The sequence below is a fragment of the Cupressus sempervirens genome, chromosome 5 (assembly GCF_028749045.1).
Source record: "Cupressus sempervirens isolate cs-2001-9-10 chromosome 5, ASM2874904v1, whole genome shotgun sequence".
In the NCBI taxonomy this organism is placed as follows: domain Eukaryota; kingdom Viridiplantae; phylum Streptophyta; class Pinopsida; order Cupressales; family Cupressaceae; genus Cupressus; species Cupressus sempervirens.
The window spans coordinates 470,040,759-470,062,662 of NC_143122.1; the positions used below are offsets into that span (position 1 = coordinate 470,040,759).

Below are 21,904 nucleotides of genomic sequence, written 5' to 3' on the forward strand. Positions count from 1 at the left end.
GTGGACCATTCATAAAACCTACACAGAAATGGGTCCCAAAAGAAAAGGCATCATCTCATCCTTTTCTTTGTTTGTCTTCAATGCTCTTCAAGACATCGATGAGAAAATATGCAGCCTTAGCAAGAGTACTAAAATCATGGAGGATCTTATGGATTTCATCTTTGTCAACAAAGTAGTAGATGTTATACCCAATAATGAACACTTCACCTAGACGAATTGGAGAGTAAACATTTCCAAGATCTTGGATAGATTAAACAGAGTCTTTGTGGGCAAAGACTGGATGCCTAGTCTCCTTTCAATTTCCTCTACCATTATTCCTCAGGCAGGCTTGGATCATCTCCCTATCCTCCTCAATTTGGAGCATGATCATTCCAATCACAAAAACTACTTCAAGTTTCAAAGCATGTGGTGGAGAGACCTAGATTTCATTGGTCTTTTGAAAATCTGATAGGAGAAAAGGAAATTTGCAGGCTTCCCTAGTTTCCTTTGGCCAAAAAGATTCATCATCGAAAAAGCCATATCAAGATTTGGAATAAGATATCGTTCAAGAACATCTTTGCAAAAAAAAATCAGATTAGAAGAACTAGAATCCATCAATGCAAAGTTATGGTGTCACGGATGACAAACGAAGGACTCATGCTAGAACAAACTCATCAATATCTAGAAAATCTGAAAAGAGAGGAACTCTACTGGAGTGATAAAACAAGAGAACTATGGATTGTTGTAGGGGACTCTCGCTCAAAAAACATCGATGCATTGATCAAAGCCAAGAGGTCTTCTAGTAAAATTACTTCTATCAAAGATGGAATTGGAAATTGGAAATTTACAAAGGAGATATAAATTATAGCAATTGAGCACTTTGTACACCTTTTGGGAAGCTATTCCCTTCGATCCCTTTCTTTTCTCACTATTGTGCCAGATTACATGGATTCCATGATTTCCCCTACCGAGAACTTGATCCTTTTGGAGCCCTTCACAATGGAGAAAGTGAAAACCATCACATTTTCATTACACCCCCATAAAGCTCCGGACCTAATGGAATTACAACATAAGCTTTTCAAAAATGTTGGGATTTTATGGGAAATGACATCTGGACATTTGTGGAGGATTCAGAAGAAAGAAAAATTTATCAAAGAACTTAACCATACCCTGATTATTCTTATTCCCAAGAAGCATGGTTGTGAATCAACGAATAATGTTTGCCCCATTTCTTTTTGCAACAACATCTATAAGATTGTTTTATAGGCCATGTCCAATAGGCTCAAGAAGATTCTCCCCAAAATCATCTCAAAAAATCAAAACCACTTCACTCCAGGAAGAGATATCTCAAACAACATCGTTCTTGTCTCAAAAGTTCTTCACTCCATGCAGAATGGAAAATTCAAAGGTATGGCTATTAAACTCAATGTCTCTAAAGCATTTGACAGAGTTCTTTGGAGCTTCCTCACGCTTGTCCTAGAAAATTTTGGATTTGATAGTAGTTGGATAGATTGCATATGACATTGCATTTCCATTGTTAGTTTCTCCATTCTTGTCAATGATTATGTGTGTGAATCCTTGATGCTACCAATGGCTTGAGGCAAGGAGATCCACTCTCCCCCTCTTTATTTGTCTTGACGACAAAAGTCTTAGGAAAGTTAATCAAAGCCAAATGCAGACATGGGCTTTGGAATTCTTCATTCATTCCCAATTTGCAGATGATACTCTACTATTCAGAGAAGCTTCAATCACAGAAGAAACAACCATGAAATCAGTTTTGGAAGCTTACTCCAATGCTTCAGGATAGATCATGAACAGAAAAAAGTCCCACTTTTTCTTCTTCAATATCCACAAATCTACACAATTGAGGATAGCAAACTTTTTGGGCTTCAGTATTTGAAATCTTCCCCACTTATCTTGGAGTAAACATTAATGTAGGCATCAAGCAAAATCAAATTTGGGATGATGTCATCAACAAATGCCTAGCCAAATTGACTCAATGGAAGACATATAGCTCTCACAAGAAAGAAGAATCACATAGATCAAATTTGTCTTATCGGCCATTCCTATCTACAACATGTCTTGTTTCAAAATATCTACTCTATGGGCAATAAGTTAGATGGACTAGTCAAAAAAATCACCTAAGAAGGAGCCAAGGATATGAGGAGAATCCCTCTCATTAACTGGGATACTGCATGCTTGTTAAAGAAGGAAGTTGGAACTAGTTTGAGGAAGATATATTTACAAAACCTTGCTTTGGGAGCAAAACTTACTTGGAAAATGTGCAAATGCCCGAACAGACCCTAGTGTAAGTTGTTCAAAGCCAAATAATTAGATTCAAAAGATTAGGTTAGAATCCTCACAACTCCTAATGCCAATTGTTGGTTACCAAAACCGCAGATTGGAAATCCAAGAGCATTGCTCATGTTCCAATAGGACTCCTCAATCAATTATGGCCAACAAACAGGAATAATCCAAATTCCCCTACACTTTAGGCTTTGCTACACCTAGGCGGGTTAACCTTCACCTCAAACCTAACCACCCAGTTCAAAGCCTTTCTATAGCGAATTTAAATCTTTGTGAATTCTTATGTTGGCAAGGTCCTCGAACTCAATCAATATGTTGTTATATGATTGCTTGAGATGATTGAATGTTTATGTAAGGTTATCAATAATTGATTTGATACTTGCAAGAATAAAGTTTATAGATTACTAACTTCGAATATAAATCCAATAACTATATTTAAATGATTTTAAAAGACCAGTGCCTCTTCTTATCTAGGCAACAAAGTCAATTACAATGAAGATTATTATGTACAACTTTATGAGATAATATTTATTTAAAATATCATCAATTAATCCCTTACTCAAATGCGAAAGATAACTCCTATATGCAATTCGATGTTAGTCTAAAAGGAATTTAATTTCCTTGGTGGGAAATTCGATTAGACATAGATGCGAAAACAATTATATATGTTATACTATTTGTGTTTATCAAACAAAGAGTGCTACGAGAAATCTATTGCATAAGCTCTCTCAAGAATTATTTAATAATTGGCTTATTAATCATGAAGGACAAATCTTAATTGTTTATTATTTCCCTCTGCTTTAAACAAAAATGAACAAAAGATATTATATTTATCAATAAAATATAATATATTAAATCATATACAGGTCATATTTTATATCTGCAATATCCCTTACAAGGCCTGAATATATCTCTTTTTTAATATTTCCTCTGAATATATCTTTCTATTGCCCCCTCCTCTCAAATGGCATATTCCTCTTTTATATCTTACTCATACATCAGTATGAGTTTTCAAAATATTGTTTCCCATAACTAGCACCATTTCAAATATAATTTCTTAACAATATGGTTATATAAGGCAACTCAAGGGGTTAGGCAAGGTGACCCATTATCCCCTTTCTTTTTATCATTATGGTTGAGGCCTTAAGTTGGGCTATTAATGCTTCTCATTTGGCTGGTTTATGGTTAGGTGTTTCCATTCCAGATACATCTGTTATGGTCACGCACTCTTTATTTGCTAATGATACGCTTCTCTTTGGTATGGCATCTCTTCTTGAGGCCAAACAGATCCATAAAGTTCTCGATATTTATTGCTTGGCATTGGGCCAAAAAGTTAATCCACAAAAATCTAAAATCTATATCTTTAATACTGACCCTAATCTTGCTAATAGGATTACTGGGATTCTTGGTTTCTCTCTTGATGTTCTCCCATCTACTTATTTGGGAGTCCCCTTTTTCATTGGGTCAAACAAGGCTGCTTATTGGCAATTGGTTGTCAGTCAGATCAAATCCAGGCTGTTGGCTTGGAAGGCTAGATGGCATCCACAAAAATCTAAAATCTATATCTTTAATACTGACCCTAATCTTGCTAATAGGATTACTGGGATTCTTGGTTTCTCTCTTGATGTTCTCCCATCTACTTATTTGGGAGTCCCCTTTTTTCATTGGGTCAAACAAGGCTGCTTATTGGCAATTGGTTGTCAGTCGGATCAAATCCAGGCTGTTGGCTTGGAAGGCTAGATGGCATCCCTTTCTAGTAGAATTTTGTTAATCAAAACTATATTATCGGCCATACCTAATTATTACTTTTCAATCTTGCAAGCTCCAAAATCTATCCTCGGTCAAATTGATAAGTTAATCCGGGATTTTCTTTGGACTGCTAACATGACGGGTGAAAAGAAACTTCCTCTTATATCTTTATCAGGAATGTCTTCCTCCCCTTCTTCTAGTGGTGTTGATCTTCACAATTTGTTTGCTCGTAATTTGGCTTTTGGTGGTAAACTTGTTTGGAAACTTTTTCCTCAACCTAACGCTAAATGGTGTTGATGCAAGAAAAATATGTTAATAATCATGACCCGGCTAGAATCTTGATAGTTTTGGATCCTCCAAAAGGTTCGGCAATTTGGAATTTTATTCTTAAATCCCGTCATATTATTACCTCCTCTATTTCTTGGGAAGCCCACAATGGTGAATTGGTCAATTTTTGGCTGGATTCATGGAATGGTTTGCCTCCACTTAACACCATTCAAACTTCCTTTATATTTGAGAAGTGGCACAATTACATTGGGGGTCAAAGCTTGTTAATTATGTCTCTGTGGTTTCCATACATTTTGGACTTGTTCTTTGGCTTGATTCTCCCTCCTTCCCATTGACCCCCAATCTGCTTCTTCTACTAACCTCTTTCTTTCTAAATAATCTATCTTCTTTTCTCGATCTTCTGATCGACTTTTTTGGTGTCCATCCTCAGATGGTAAGTATTTTGTTAAGTTGGGATATGAATTGATTAATGCCTCTCAAAATATTATAGTTAAACAAAGGGCATTTTATTTATGTTGGCATAAGTCTTTCCTTCCCAAGATAGGGTGTTTTACCTGGCTTGTTTTAAGAAATCAAGTCCTCACAAGTGAAAGGTTGTCTACACTCAACATTGCTAATGATTTTTCATGTGTGTTATGTAATCAAGCCCTTGAATCAGTTGATCACCTTTTTCTTAATTGTCCCTTTGCCTGTGATTGTTGACTCTTTGTCTTGGGAAAGCTTGACTTCTCGATGCCTTTTCCCTCAACTATTTGGGATCTCTTTCAAGCTTGGCCTATTTTGTATCCCAAATCCATGTTTTCATGTATTTGGATTTGTTCTCCATCTTTGGTTTTATGGGATATTTGGTGGGAAAGAAATAAACAAATATTTCGAAATTCCCCTTCTCTACAAACTATGCTTGATAAACTTCATCACTCCATTGTTGAAATTACAAATGCTTGTACATGTAAATTTATGGGGGAGCAGGGATTCTCCTCTTGGGATAACATTATTTCTAAAAATTGGATGGGCTTGAAGTTCTCTTCTCTACCCTTTCCCCTTTGCCTTAAGGATACACTTCAATCTCGGGCCTCTGTTAAATGGTCCCCTCCTCAAGCTGGTTTTATCAAAAACTAAATTTGGATGGCTCCTCTAAGGGTAATCCAGGTAAGTTTGGAATCAGTTCTGCTCTTCGTGATTATCATGGTACTATTATCTATTTTGAAGCTTGCCCTATTGCTCCTGGTACTAGGAATCTTGCTGAAGCTTATGCTATGTTACAAGGTCTTTCTGCTGCTAAGAGACTATGTGTTCATCATATTCATGTGGAAGGGGATTCTTCTGTAATTATTAGTGCATGCATTCAGAGAACTTCTTTTGTAAGAAATATTCACTATGTGTAAGCACAAATATGGTCCCTTCTTGACTCTTTTGCTGATGTTCTTCTTACCCACACACTCCATGAAGGTAACTCTTTAGCAAACTTGCTTGCTAATTATGGAGCAAATGATTGTCATATTGTTTATCCGTCCACTGATGTGACTCCGGCCTCCCATTCGATGATTTTCAACTTGATCCAATCCGAGTCTCTTTAAATTCTCTGACACCTCCTTTGTGGCTGCTCATTATTCTAACTTATTTATTCCATCTTATGTCATCTTAGTATTGGCTGATGATTCCAAATTGACGTCAATTTTTGCTTTGCTCTTATCATATCTGTCCTTCCTTTTTTGCACATGTCAGCATTTACTTCTGATGTTTGTTTCATGAGTATGTAGGTGTTTCGACAGTTTGGCTCGTTCCCACATGATTGTTCTTTGGTCGGCTCTTTTCACTGTATATCATTGTTTCCCTTTGTGGCCTACTGCTTATCGATATACTATACTTGTTCTACTTGCTGCTCCTACTCGTATTGGCCAGCTGCAATTTTGGGATGTCTGCACGCAGCTTTCCGTTCTCTTCATGATAGATTTTCTATGTGGATTAGCACTTGCACAGTCATACTAAATCTATGTATTTCCAATGTAATTGGGGTATGGGCATTCTTATTTTTGTATCATATGAGAATATCTTTGCCTCTCTTATAAGGCTCATCATATTATACTATAGTTTGTTCTTTGCCATTTTGTAAATTGGTTCCTTGGCTTCTCTCTGGCCAGGAATTTTGGGTAGTTTTAGGTTTGGATCAGATAAATTTTATTCTTTTCTGTAATGGGTTATGAATGAAGTTTTCTTTCCTAGTTCTTTCTCCAAGAGCCCTTTGAACCAAATGATCATTAATATAAATATAAAGTTTTGCCAAAAAAAAAAAATATGGTTATGTTTATAGAGCCTTTAGTGCTTGATAATTATTTTAATTATTTTTGTTTGCACATATATTGACTTCTCTCAGCTTGTTTAATTAGGATAGGTGCCTAATATTTCTAAAACCGGAACTTTTATGACTTGGCCTGTATGAAATTTGATATATATTTGATGCACGTATCATTTAATATTTTCCATTCCCGTGTACGTGTTTCAATGATGTCGTTTACACTGTTTCCTTCTACGTGCCTATTGTTTCTGCCCGTGCCTTTCCATGGCCAAATACACCACAGTGCTTACATCTTCCTCTTTGCTCATAGCGCATTCATCTTTGACCCGTGGCTATTGTGATGAATCTATATATGATCGCTGTTAAGATGGAAAGCCAGGTTGGGCATGGTTTTTAGTATATATCCCCACACCTACGGCTTCCAATTCTAATAGATACGGTATGAGGACATCATCAGCGTGCGCTCCATACCCCCACATGCTCATTCCATCTGGTTTGGTCTTCACTTGGGCCTAATCTTTTATCAGATAATCTTCCTGCTTCATCATGATGTGGAATGACAGGTTAACTTAATAGACCATGATATTATTTGGCCCGTTTAGGAAACCCCGTTGATGTTCACAAAGTATTTGCAACATTATATTTTTGTCTTTAATAAGTTTGATTGCTTTTATGTACTCCATTTCTATCCTGCATATATTTCATAAACCTTTGATTTGTCGCTGTTAACATGTACACAATATGCCTCATTTTAATTAAAAATTGATCCCTCAAATGTGACGGCTCCACAGACATATGAAAGATGCACTGTTTGCTGTGTATGTAAATTCGATATTCCTTGATTCTCTGTAATTGGGAGTCAATCTCATCTCTGTTGTCGTGATTTCTTTGCTGCCTAAGACTCATAGTGACTAAACATACTAATGACATTTTAACCTTCTTTTGGTGCCCTTTATCGCTGTTTATACTTGGTATCAACATCAACTGATGACATCCCATTGTGTTTTTAAATATCTAATTCACATCTCTGTATTATTTCCAGCCAGCAGTTTTATCGTTATCTTTGCTTCAGTTTTCTTTAATTGGCTTTGATATGAAAGAAATATTATCGTGCTGATGCTTATTTCTTCATATTAGGAACTATCAATTTGCATTGGTTTGCCCGTTAAATGCTGATTGTTGGAAATCATTTACTGCTCCTCCATCGGTGGTCCCTTAATTGTTATAAAATTCTTTGCAGTTTATATTGATTTATTTTGTGTCTCCAAGATTTGTTATTGATGTCTCAAATTTCAGGACATATTGCTCGTGTGCCCCTTTTCTGTACATAGTATAATTACTTAAGTACTGCCTTAAAGCTTCATTTCATGCTGAAGAAAACAGATCTTTGATAACAGTGATCACCATCATTAGTGCTGTGTTATATGCAAACAAGTAAAATGCACTATTACTCAATAAGGTAAAACTTTAGAGGCCGCTCAAATGGAGACTCTGAATTTGGGAAAATGGGGACTACATCACCAGCAAGGGCACAGCTCCCTGGAACTTCCTATGGGAAAGTAGAAATCTTATCACAAATCATAGTTCATGGTGCTTTGGTAATGTGCAAAGAGCTACATTTTGGGAAGATTCTTGGAGAGGAGAGAACCCGCTAAGAGAACTCTTCGACAATCAAGGTTGGGTGAATAAAGTGGCAGCCTCTTTTGGAGATCTAGTCGCACATTATTTTGAAGGCTCATCTAACCTAGGAAATATAAGATGTTGCAAGAGAATTGCCCTTTGTGAAAAAACTTATGTGATAAACTATCGGACATATTGAAGAATAGAGCAGTCATTGACACCATAGACAACAGCAAGATATTTTGGTGTGCCTCCAAATTATGATATGAAGTATAGAGAGCCAGAATTAGCAATCCACCATGGCCTAGAAAGTTATGTTGGAGTAGCAGGGTCCTCCAAAGGCAAGAATATTTCTTTGGATTGCATTCCATGACAGTATCTTGACGGGCAACAGATTGGAAATCATTAGGATTGTTGTACCTAGCTGGTGCATCACATGCAAACAAGAGGAAGAGACACTGAATCACTTTCTTTTTCAAAGCTCAATAGCCAGCCAATTTTGGGGCCAGTTTAGTGTGATGACTGAATTCAAAACTGCAAAGGAACGACTTTTATACTTTCTTCTTGCTTGGCCTAAATCTTTTCACAATAACTGGGGAGATATTTGGCTTGTGGGACCATCTATGATTGTCTAGAGTCTTTGGAAAGAGGGCAACGGAAGGATCTTCAAAGATATTTGTTTACCTTAGATACCATCATATCCAAAATAAAATTGGCCATAGAAGAGGTTAACAATGGCAAATCCAATAAAAGAAAAATCAAATTCTTCAATGATTAGGATAAACACATAGAATCAAAATGGACTTTGCAAAACAAAGGGATAATCTTTCATTGTAGCAAAGGTCCAAATAGAAAGCACACAACTTGGCAAGCTACCCCTAAGGACTGGTTCAAACTTAATTTTGACAAAGTCAATAAAGGCAACCCTGAAGAAGCAAGTTTTGGAGTAGTGGTAAGAGATGAAACGGGTTGTCTTATCAGTGAAACTTATGGAGAGTTAGGAATCATGACCAATAACGAAGCAAAGATTAGAGCCTTGGAAGCGGACCTCAGGCTATGCATAAAAGGGAAACTGTTATTTTTAGAGGATTGTTGCAAGTGTAATGACACTGTCATGAATTTGGTATGTGTGTTCCAAATGCAACATCTACTTAGATTTATATATAGAGAAAAGGCCATGAATAGACATGTCCCTTCATGGGACATGTCTATTCATTAATCAGATAATTAATATAATAACAACTTTTATCATATATATATATATTTATTTATTTTATTTATTTTATTTATTTATTTTTTGTTTTTTTTCCTTCTCATATAGCAATAACCTTATATCTTATATATAATAGGTTTACCCTGCTGATGCTATCAAACATCAACACTCTCTCTTAGCTTAGAAGGATAACCATATAAGAATATATATTACTTCAACGTAATATTACAAATAACAATTTTAAGGATATCTCATTTGATATCGCATTCAATATCATGAGTATTGGTCTTCCAGAATATTGACGCATGATATTTACCAAGTACTCAAAATAAGGTTTGATATCACATCTTATATCAAGAGTATTGGCCTCCCAGAATATCAATGATATTCACCAAGTACTCAAAATAAGGTTTGATATTACATTTGATATCAAGAGTATCGACCTCCCAGAATATCAATGATATTCACCAAATACTCTTCAAGTAATGGCCTTCCAGAATGTTGAGATGCAAGACATTCACCATATACTCAATTTATTTAATCTCATAATACAAGTTATTGTAAGATCATCGTCACCTACAGTGACTTCTGCAAATACAAATGACATCATTTGGAAGTCTTCACTTCCTCATGATGTGCATAAGGGGTAGGCCCATTAAAATCACATTGTCACGAGGTATATTCATGAATCACAGTCCTCTTGACTACTACAATTTATTGATCACTAGAGAATCCATATCAACATAGTTTACTCCCTCTAAATCAATAAGACCAATATCACTGAAGGTTCACTGAATCACATATCTACTTTTTCTTTTTCAAGGTTGCCTCTAATGACATGTCAAGCTCCCTCTAAATCTCAATCTCCCTCTTCCTACAATAACATTCTCAGAGGAAAAGATCAAGGAAAAATAGTGTGTATAGTACACAAACAAATATTAACATTGATTACGATGTTAGTAATTTAACTCGTACCTTTTACTATTCCAATAATCGAAACAAAATGCTTAATTATTATAAAATAAATAATTATCACTGTAATAAAATTATATTAATGTATCTTAGAGGTTGGTCCCTCTCGTATTCATGCCCTAAACTTACCTCTTCGAAGGATCTTATATTTATGTCCCACAACTCCATAGACCGCTCATGTTTGGGTGGTCCACCATGCCCATGTGGCGTAAGAATTGACTTTGAAACGTGCCATACGAGTCCCTCCAATAGTGGGTCGGGCCAATAAGGGGGCTGCCCTCTTTCCATTGGCAAGGGGTCCCTCACATGGTGACTTGTACTTACCCCCATAGAGTCGGTGTGGTCTCTTGCGAGCACATACTACTCTAGTTGACCACTCTTTTCATTTGCTTTTCCTTGCATGCAGCAATGGTATTTTCCATTTGTAGCTCTCCTTATTTATTTGTGTTTTGGTGGCTTCCAATGATTATCGCGGTGTTTTTATTGATTAAATACCAATTTCATATCTATTATGTCTTCTAGGAGATTTTGGGTGTCTACTCCATTCTATGAATGATATAAACATTCCATGTTAATTTTGTGATTCGAGTATTGGTTATTTTTGCTTTCCTTCAGTGGTAATAATGTTCAATGCCTTTGATAGTCCATTCATTCATCGGTGTATTCTTTTATTCTACCAACTGGTGGTGGGATCTATTATCTGCGTGGCATATCAGTTTGAACCTCATCCTCTTCTTGTTCAATGACCACCCCTTATTCACTCAACGATGGCATTTTACAAGTTGTTTTTTCTTGCTTCAAATTCACTGCTGCTGACTTAACCATTTTGATCTGCCCTTTTCGATGCAAACATGGAACATTAAAGCCCGAGCTATGAAGTCTATGTAAGGCATGAGTAGATGAATGTCTCTGCGTATATCGTTCATCAAATACAAATCTAAGCTATTAATTCAGAGTCACCAATATTGAATTGTTTGTTCATGATCCAGAGAAATTCACTTTCTTCTCTGCAAACAAAAAAATTGCAGTGCCAAACCCGTACATACGGAAATTTCCAATTTGTCCATCGACTACATTCCAAACAAGGGATTTAAGGGATCAATGCCTGCAAATTCATTTTGTTTATTTGAACTAACTCTTCAAGCCTCACAAGCAAGTAGGGAACCCGCTTCGATACCATGTTATTTTTACAGGATTGTTGCAAGAGTATGTCACTGCCATGAATTTAATAACAACTTTAATCGTGTATATGTGTGTGTGTGTGTGTGTGTGTATATATATATATATATATATATATATATATATATATATAAAATTAGATTTTATCATATAACAATAACCTTATGTCTTATATATAATAGGTTTATCTAACTAAAGCTATCAACCATCAAAAGAAACATTCCAAAGTTGTTATTGAACGGGATTCACAAATAATCATCAATGGAATAATTAAAAACAATTTTCAAAACTAGAGACCAAGCAAATGGTTCTCCTGCATCAATGTTTATCTTGATCCGCTAGAGAATTTCAAACTACAACATACCTACAGAGAGGGCAATGCAGTCGTTGATGTGTTGGCAAACCTTGGGGTTAGCATAGGGGAAGACATCATCTTCTTCAACTCAGAGAATGCAACAGAACACATCTAGCACATCACTCAAAAAGACTACTATCATATTCCGCATGTTGGCATTGGCTAATCGATCTTTTGATTGTTAGTCACCGCCTCATTTCCAACCACAGCTGCCAAGATTAATTAAGAGGTGACTGATAGGAAAAAACTAAATGCGTTGGCCTGTCCTCACTTAGATTCTACAGCTGGATCTGCAAAACTTAGCAATAAAGATCTTTACTTTCTTTGAGTCGAGATCCGCTCATGATCTACTAAGATTCAATGTGACCGAGTATGTTTAGTGGCGAGATTTATTGCATCTTTAGGAAACTTTTGATTCCACTCTAAGCACTTCCCCTCCTTTCTCTCATTGTATTGAATATTATGGCACCATGTCAAATTATAGACCTCTTTGTTACAGAGGATGATGTCTACAAGGCTATTTTGGGTTTGATAGACATCTCTCTCAACCTAAACAAACATTGGTGTGACATGCGGGTTCATAAAGCAGTATTATCACCTATTGTGGATGTCCTAAAATCCCAAGAGAGATGTATTGAATTGATGGACAATTTTGTTGAACTGGTCAATGGCGATGTTGTTAAGGCAATATTTGAGCTAAATGTTAGGCAAAGAAACAACATCCTTTGCAACTTGTTTGTTCCTAACATTTTCATCCTATCAAAAGGTGAATGTTCACAAGGCTCTACAGCAGATGAATCGAACAATTCAAAGAGAAAAGTAGTAGGGGATTCTAATAAAGACATAGGAAAGGATGCATACGACTCAAACAAGGAGGAGAAGGAAAGGCATGCAGTGCTCTATAGGAGGCGTAAAGTCATCCAGAGGCTTGGGCAATGTTCAATGTAGGGGTGATGGTAGGTGATATTTCAAATGTCAAATATCTCTAGGACACATAGATCTTTACCACCATGCTTAAAAATGGCAACTTAATGCTAAAGTGGGGTTCGCGATACACTTTGCAAGGGTTGTGTTTCTAGATAGGATTGTAATTAGGCTTTAAAAACCTGGTTTCAAGTAATAATATCTTTAAAAAATCCTTTTAGTTCAAGTCGAGTTACTTTTTACAATTTAAATGTGTTTTAATGTTTTAAAGAGGACTTGGAATCGGGCTTCAATAGCCCAATTATATAGGCTTCAATAATCCAATTACATATATAACATTTTTACAAAAACAAAGAACTTTCCTTCAAAAATGTTATTGCAAATTCACGATAGAGATTTAACTTTTTCATTACAACCAAATGCCTTTTAAAAACAATTTGTATTAGCTCTGGAAAAACCTGACATACTACATTACTCAAGGGCGCGTTTCTAGCCCTAAACTCGAAGTTTCAAAAACCGTACATGTTTCAAGGACTTGGGGACAATCATAAATGTTTCGAAGTCATCCCTACCTAGGCTCAAAAACAGAAACATGTTCCCAAAACTTTAGAAATGGTCAACATGTTTAGAGCTTGGGTTGACCATCTTAGGGATCACACTGGAGCTTCTCATCTATCTCAAGGATTCTAAAAGTTCCCATTTTTTAAATAAAAAATTAAACCATAAAATTATTTTAAAACTGTTTTTCTTGCCCACGCAGGCCCCACATGTTGGAACACATTAAAATATTAATAATAATAAATACTTTAGGTTTAACATATGTTAGAAACTATTTTTCCAATCGCACATGGACGAACAATAGCAAGGTTATTTCTCAGGTTGCAGGGAGAGTTATTTTGCAAGTAGCAGGGTTTTTTCAACAACAAAGGCAGCACTATTTCAACTGCAGGGGACAGAATTAGGGTTATTTCACAAGTTGGATGCAGGGGAAGTTGGAAACTTGGACGCACACAGAGTTTGGAGTCTTGGATGCAGGTTGTAGATTCCATGTAAGTTTTCAAATCTTGCTTAAAAAAACAAATAACTATAATATGCCTTATTTATAAATTATTCTAAATGTTTTTAAGTATGTTTTTTTTCACATTTAGTACTCATACAATCATATTGTTATTGATAAACTATAGATGATACTTCAAAAGTTTAAGTCTTCAACTTTTTCAATGTTTTCATTTTGTTGAAAGTTTGAAACTTGAAAATTGTAGCCTTATGATATGAATCTATGATACTCATCATTCTCTCATTTGAATCCTTTAATGTCATCCTATATTCCTATACTTAGACTCTAGTATTCTTATATAATGATTCAAATTGATGCTATGTTCTATTATGATTTGATTTGGTGCTAATTGCTATATTCTATGATGACTTGCTGAATGGAACTGATAACTTTAAATTCTGTTGCTATGATGTATGTAAAATTCATGAATATATTCAAATATATATATATTCATCTGCTGCTTTGGCCAAAACAAATTCCAAGAAAATTAAGGTAATATAGCCAACACATGACTTAAGAAGCCTTTGATTTTTTTATCACCTATTGCAATTTTTTAAACAAGGAATCATGACTTGTAGTTGTTCTTTAAAACCCTGATCATGAGTAACTTCATTTTTTAGTTTCTCTTAGACTATAGCATGCATTTATTCCTACAATAGCTCAAAACGACCAGAATTCAAAAAGAAAAAGACCTAGGACATAAAAAGAAACAACAATCAAACTAAACATGAAAAAATGAAACAGAGATGAGATTTTCAAAAATCAAGCACTTGCAGTCAGGAAAGAAAAACCCAAAATTGCAAGAAAGTCAGAAAAACTCGACAAGAATCTACCAAAAATGACATCTGTAAAAATGCCTTTAGAATGCCTACCTTAGAGAGTTTAAACTATGAATCTATGGAAAATTGCATAGGGTTGCCCAATTTTGCAAATACAAATTGTGGACAACATATTCTATAAGTTCGCACTTTGATTTGTATTACCATTAACCAAATGTATCATAGTAATCCCCATTTGTGTGATTCTGATCATGAGCAAGTTGCAAATTCAATTGGGTTGACCGTCTTAGGGATCACACTGGAGTTTCCCATCTGTCTCAAGGATTCTAAAAGTTTCCGTTTTTAAAATAAAAAATAAAACCATAAAATTATTTAAAACCTGTTTTTCTTGCCCACGCAAGCCCCACATGTTGGAACACATTAAAATATTAATAATAATAATAATAAATACTTTAGGTTTAACATATCTTAGAAACTTTTTTTCCAATCGCACGTGGACAGACAATAGCAAGGTTATTTCTCAGTTTGCAGCAGGGTTATTTTGCAAGTACCAAGGTTTTTTCAACAGCAAGGGCAGCACTATTTCAACTACAGGGGCAGAATTAGGGTTATTTCACAAGTTGGACGCAGGTGAAGTTGGAAACTTGGACACACACAGAGTTTGGAGTCTTGGACGCAAGTTGCAAATTCCATGTAAGTTTTCAAATCTTGTTTGAAAAAACAAATAACTACAATATGCCTTTTTATAAATTATTCTAAATGTTTTGAAGTATATTTTTTTCCACAGTTTACTTAGTACTCCTACAATCATATTGTTATTGATAAACTATAGTTGATCCTTCAAAAGTTTAAGTCTTCAACTTTTTCAATGTATTCATTTTGTTGAAAGTTTGAAACTTGAAACTTGAAAATTGTAGCCTTACGATATGAATCTATGATACTTATCATTCTCTCATTTGAATCCTTTAATGTCATCCTATATTCCTATACAGACTCTAGTATTCTTCTATGATGATTCAAATTGATGCTATGTTCTATGATGATTTGATTTGATTTGGTGCTAATTGCTATATTCTATGATGATTTGCTGAATGGAACTGATAACTTTAAATTATGTTGCTATGATGTATGTAAAATTCATGAACATATTCGAATATATATATATATATATATATATATATATATATATATATATATATATATTCATCCACTGCTTTCGCCAAAACAAAATCCGAGAAAATTAAGGTAATATAACCAACACATGACTTAAGAAGCCTTTGATTTTTTGATCACATATTGTAAATTTTTAAAGAAGGAATCATGACTTGTAGTTGGTCTTTAAAACCCCGATCGTGAGTAACTTCATTCTTTATTTTCTTGTAGAATATAGCATGCATTTTTCCCTACAATAGCTCAAAACGACCAGAATTCAAAAAGAAAAAGACCTAGGACACAAAAAGAAACAACAATCAAACTAACCATGAAAAAATGAAACACAGAAGAGATTTTCAAAAATCAAGCACTTGTAGTCACGAAAGAAAAACCCAAAATTGCAAGAAAGTCAGAAAAACTTGACAAGAATATCCCAAAAATGACATCTGTAGAACAAAAAACTAGGGTTGGTTTAGAGTATAACCAATTGCCTTCAAAAAACGCCTCTAGGATGCCTACCTTAGAGAGTTTAAACTATGAATCTATGGAAAATTGCATAGGGTTGCCCAATTTTGTGAATACAAATTGTGGACAACATATTCTATGATTTAGCACTTTGATTTGTATTACCAGTAACCACAAATGTATCATAGTAATCCCCATTTGTGTGATTCTGATCATGAGCAAGTTGCAAATTCTCATTGGGTTTTCAATTCATGTTTTTTAGAAATGGGACACCATCATATGCAGCACCATGTGAGTTCCTAAAGAGACGTATTTTGACCACAGAGACAAGACTGCATAGGAGCAGGGACATCTCAAAAGGTCAAATCAAAAGACTTAAACTCTATAGACCCCAAGGAAATAAAGCAATAACTACGTGACTCACATTTGTTGGAGATTTTCATCTCCCTCAGCAGATAAGAGAACTATAAGCAGGAGAAAGCTGATAAACAATGTTAAATCCTATCTATATACCACTAATTAAAGAATTGTCATTTTATTTAAACCGAGTTCCTAGGTTTATGATTTTAAGCTTTAAAATCTTTTCTTTGTGCGTCTCCAAACATTTGTGTGTGTGTGTCTATATATATATATATATATATATATATATATATATATATATATATATATATATTCGTAATAATGTTTTTTGCATTTAATATTTTTTGGAAGGTGAATGAAGAACATAATTTTTGTGCATAACAACGACTTTTCTATTGTGTGACAGATCATATATCAGTCAATAAAACTTTCTAAAAGGAACAAGGAAATTTACAATAGACAAACAACCATTCAAGAGTTCCCTGTTCTGTCAAGCAAAGCATTCCTTGTAAAAGCTATCTGCTTACCTTGGTGGGCATTTTCCCCATGACTTGTGGGATTGAATAAACGTCAATTTCAGGAGGAGATACATACATCTGCAACCATTTCAAATTACATCATTATTGCTAGAATTTATTGCATTTCCAAAATATACATGTAATAACATTCAAAACTTATCATGCTATCAATCTACCAAAACAAGTGTGAATTGCCTCACATATGAATGAATCAATGGTGCTTACACTGTTCTCTATGCCGTGAATTTTGTTATCACTCGTGACTCAGGCCACATTCATTCATGCTGCGAAATTTAAAGAATTATGAAATGGAAAGTTATAATTAAGAATAGAAATTACAATTGTTTCCATTTCTTAAAATGTGATATATATATATATATATATATATATATATATATATTATATACCATTAAACGGTCAGAATAGATGGCCCTGTTAATGAGAATCAAGTATCCAATGTGTACTGTGTTATGTCAGATGGCTATCAGCAGTCAATAGAGGATGGAAGCTGAATTTTAAAAGAGGTAGTTAGTGCAAGTGCTTGATCAGAGATCAAGATGGAAGTTTGGCAATGATGACCTTGTCATTCACTGTAAAATGTATAAACAAAAAGCCAAAGTACAGGTGCTTGTCAAAAATCTTATGCTGGCCACTCAGTTAAGGCTCCCATTAAAAGAGGTCAAAAGCAATTCCAAAATCATCATCTCCACAATGATAAAACGCCATATCCCACTGTTAAAACCTTAATGCAATTGTAAAACGGGCTATTTTAGGGGCAATCCCGAAAATAGCTTTTGCCATTCCTATAAAGAAATCAAATGCCCTGCACACCTGCTAACCAATACTCAGGGCCGCTTCTCCCTCATCTTTGGCTCTAGCCAGCTGAGTGGGAAGGTTTGCTAACGTATTACCTGATATTTATTTTAGGAATTGATCGCTTTTCAGCCCAAAGGATAAAAGAAAACAAATAAAAGGACAGGAAAAGATTAATGAAATGACCAATTGTGTTTTGATGGAGGTGATGGCGGTTGGGCCAAAACATGGACCTTTCACATGCATTGGCATAGGCTTGATTGAGCTTCAATAAGAAAGAGATGGATATATAACAAGCATCACATCCCTCTCCCAATTCACAACCCTTGGTTACCTTAAGTGTAACAGATTCCAAGCTCACTTCCTATTGTGAATAATGAAGACTTGGAGCTTGCTATGGCTATTATGGGCATGGAGGTTCTTGCAGATATGCCATGAAGCAAACACATGTATGAATGATTATTTCCTTCAAGATTTGGCACAAAGAATTTTGTACAAACACGTCTTTGGTTGGATTGCAAAATTCTTGACCAGAAGCAAATTCACAATGGATGAAGTCAGAGTCAACATTGTAGGATGCCCAATACCACATCAATCTTCTATGGCGAGCTATATTGACTTTTGGCTTCAACTGCACACTGCACCACATTTGCTTAAAAATTTGGTGCAGCTACACTCACAAAATGGAACCACTCATGAAAGGCTCCAACTTGGAAGCCCAAATGGATTTTCTTGAATAAAATTATTTTTTGAGCAAACACATAACACCGCAGTTTCATAAGGGAGAAAAGGTGATTGTGGATGGTGGTTGGTGGATGGTGGATGAGTGCACAATTTGATATTGTTAGTACCTCAACTTAAATTGCATTAAGTGTGAATAGCAGCTGAAGCATCAGCTTTTGCTGTGAGGCAAGAACCACACACTGTAATGTCCCTTTTCCGAGGACATTAGAAATATTAAGGGGGTTATCACTACAATATTAAAATTGACTATGAGGGCTGAAATTTCATTAATTAAAAGTCAAATTAATATTCCAAGTGAGCAAAAGAGGACGTGGAAAGATAAGACGAAACCCCGGAAAGAAGTCGAAGGGTCATCGTTGCGAGAATAAAAGGAGAAGAGGCTCTATCCTTGTCATGCTTAACTTACTATTCAGATTTCCAGTTCTCTCTTGTGAGAGTTTTCAGAAAGCTTCAGCTTTCAGCTAGTGTGAGGACGTAGCCCCTCGTGCAGGCAAGCAATGGACGAAAACCCATTGTCAGGGGAGATATCATTTAGGTGTGTCGGTTGTGCTTACAGGTTCTGCTCTTTAATTTTCCAATCTGACTGTAGAACTATGTTTAAGATTGGATTTATAGTTGCTGGTTATGGTAGCGTTGATATCTAATGCAACAACGTACTTCCGAAGTGTGAGAAAGTTACTGGTTTTGTACTTTGATTTGTATTGCATTTTTATATGCTTGCACCCTTAATGTCAATTTGAAGAAGACTGAGTGATTGGAGTGAGTTTTGGCCTTTATTGGTTGTTTGTGTTCTTCTTCATGTGTGTGTTCTTGAATATTATATTGAAGAGTTGCAGAAATATCTTTCCGGGTTATCATTTGTTATTTACCTTTGCTGGTTATTTGATTAGAGGGTTTATATTTTGGGTTAACATCAAGGGGCAAAATGGAAAAATATGGTTGGAACATTATAGTGCTGGTTCGAGTCATTACAGTGGTATCAAAGCCTTTGATCTTGCCATCCTGTGAAGGTTATTCAGAAAATCGCATTGAGACTTAGAAAATTGGCTTCAAGCTACAAGTCTTAAATAATTTACCATACAAAAATCAGGAAAGAATCCATCTTCAACCGGTTCCTTGTTATATTGGTGATACAGTCTTTGATTCTAGTGCATGCAACTATCGAAGAAACTGGATGCAGAAGGCATCGCATGTGTATGAAAGGCACCATTGAAATTGCATAATCATGAAAATGATATCCCAGACATTGAAAAGTTCTAGGGTTTCAAAAAGGAATTTCAGCTTTGGAAGGAAATTAAGATGAAAGGTTTAAATAAATTAGTAAATCAATTCTTGGTTAAGGATTTTCGTCGGACCAGAGAATTTTGCAAGGTTCGGGATTTGTATGATGAGCCTTGTCAAATAAAAAGGGAATCAACTTTTACTGCGAACAAACTTTTTCTTCTTTTCCCGGTGATTAAGGAATAGGTGCTCGTGAATTTAAGGTGACGTGAATTTTTTTTGGGTATAAGTTTGGTGTGTGTGGCGTATTGGAGATCACGTGTAGAGTTTTCTGGCATTTTCTCTCAAACTTTTGTGCTGTTCTGGAGTGTTTTAGCAGTGGTTGAATTTGGAGAGAAGTTAAAATACAGGATTGTTCAAGCCACAAGAAAAAAAAAAATTCCATAACAAGTACTTACTATGGGTAGAGCTCCATAGATTTTAGTGTTACCAGAAGTTCTTAGGCGACAGTAAAGGGATGAAGATTAACCTGCATGGATGGGCGAAATGGTCGGATTGAATATTTGACAATTCATTGAGGTTGTCGGCATCTTGTGAATGACCCAACAGAGCATACACGGAATAACATAAGGAGCCTGGTTGATAAGTCGGTTGAATAAAAGGGGGTCTGTACAGACACGCAGCCTTCAGTCGGGTTTTGTGTGGAGTTAGCAAGCGTTCACACCAACAGCCGCTGGTTGGAGAAACACAATCGAAGGGCACTTTCACGCGACTATGGAGACTGATGGCGAGTTAAAAAAATGAATTAACAAGTGCATGTTGATACAGCAGGATCACACCCGTTTGAAACCAATACAATATTTCGCATCCACCTAACAAGTACCTGAGGAGGAAAAAGGGTCAAGGTGAACGGTATGACCAGGCTATGGTAAGAACAACAATAGCCTAGCAATGTTTGAGAACCAGCGACCAGGAAGGTAGATTTGGTATCGATTCTTGAGGAAGGCATTTACGTAAGTTTCCTGTAGTTACTCGAACATTCTTGAGGCTGGTTGATATCCTTTCTGGAGATTGGTAATGCCAAATAGGAGTTCGGTTTTGTGATTGCATTCTCCACTAAGAATATTTCACCGTTCGTTTTGGAGGAAATTGCGGAAGTAACAAGTAGTGATAAGTGTTTGATAATACATGGGGTGGCCTCGGAATGATACATCTATAGTAACGTAGTGTTTGCCAGAAGATAAGTTTGGAGATACGTGGCAAAACAAACAAATTTATAGGAAAACGTTGGCCCCATCAAAAGATGTTACTCATCAACCAATCCGAATTGGATTGACAGGTGTCGAGGAGAGTTATAGAACCAACGGTGGAGAGGCAGTTCTTAAGAGAATCGACAGATGTGTAATATTTCATTTGATATATCGTGAGTGGAGCGGTTAAGCATCTGGAACGTAATAGACAAGTCGATAATCATAGAAGTTCCCTTCGCTGGCACGGAAGTGCTAAATAGAGGATTTTAATAAATAAATAGCAGACAAAAGGAATCACAGGGCTTCAACAGTTGTATATGGAATAATCACAGGGGTAACAACAACACCAATGTGTCGATTATGTACTATGATCATTTTATGAATGAGTTTCTGAGCACATCAATGCGGAATAGAAGGTAAGACCCCTACAACATCGTCTACATTGGATGTTTAATCGTTGGGCGTTACATCGGGTATCATAAATATTTGTGGCTGACAGTCTAAAAAATGCAGAATATGTAACTGTCATTGGAAAAAAATATTTGTCGTGCAAACAGGTCTATATTTACACGCTGTGAGTATCGGATATTGGTGACAGAGATTGGTGTTATGCACTGCAAACTTTATTTAGAACTTGGCGACAATATTTGTAATTAAAGATTG

At 35.6% G+C, this 21,904-nt stretch overlaps 1 protein-coding gene across 2 annotated transcripts in view; it reads right to left on the reverse strand.

The window, feature by feature from the left end:
* Positions 1-21,904, reverse strand: part of PTAC6 (plastid transcriptionally active 6) — a 141,372-nt gene that overhangs the window by 54,402 nt on the left and 65,066 nt on the right. For both annotated transcript variants that reach the window (XM_089831333.1, XM_089831334.1), the window contains exon 2: positions 17,223-17,291. In XM_089831333.1, coding sequence (XP_089687459.1) covers positions 17,223-17,291 — 69 coding nt within the window. The remainder of the gene's footprint in view (positions 1-17,222; positions 17,292-21,904) is intronic.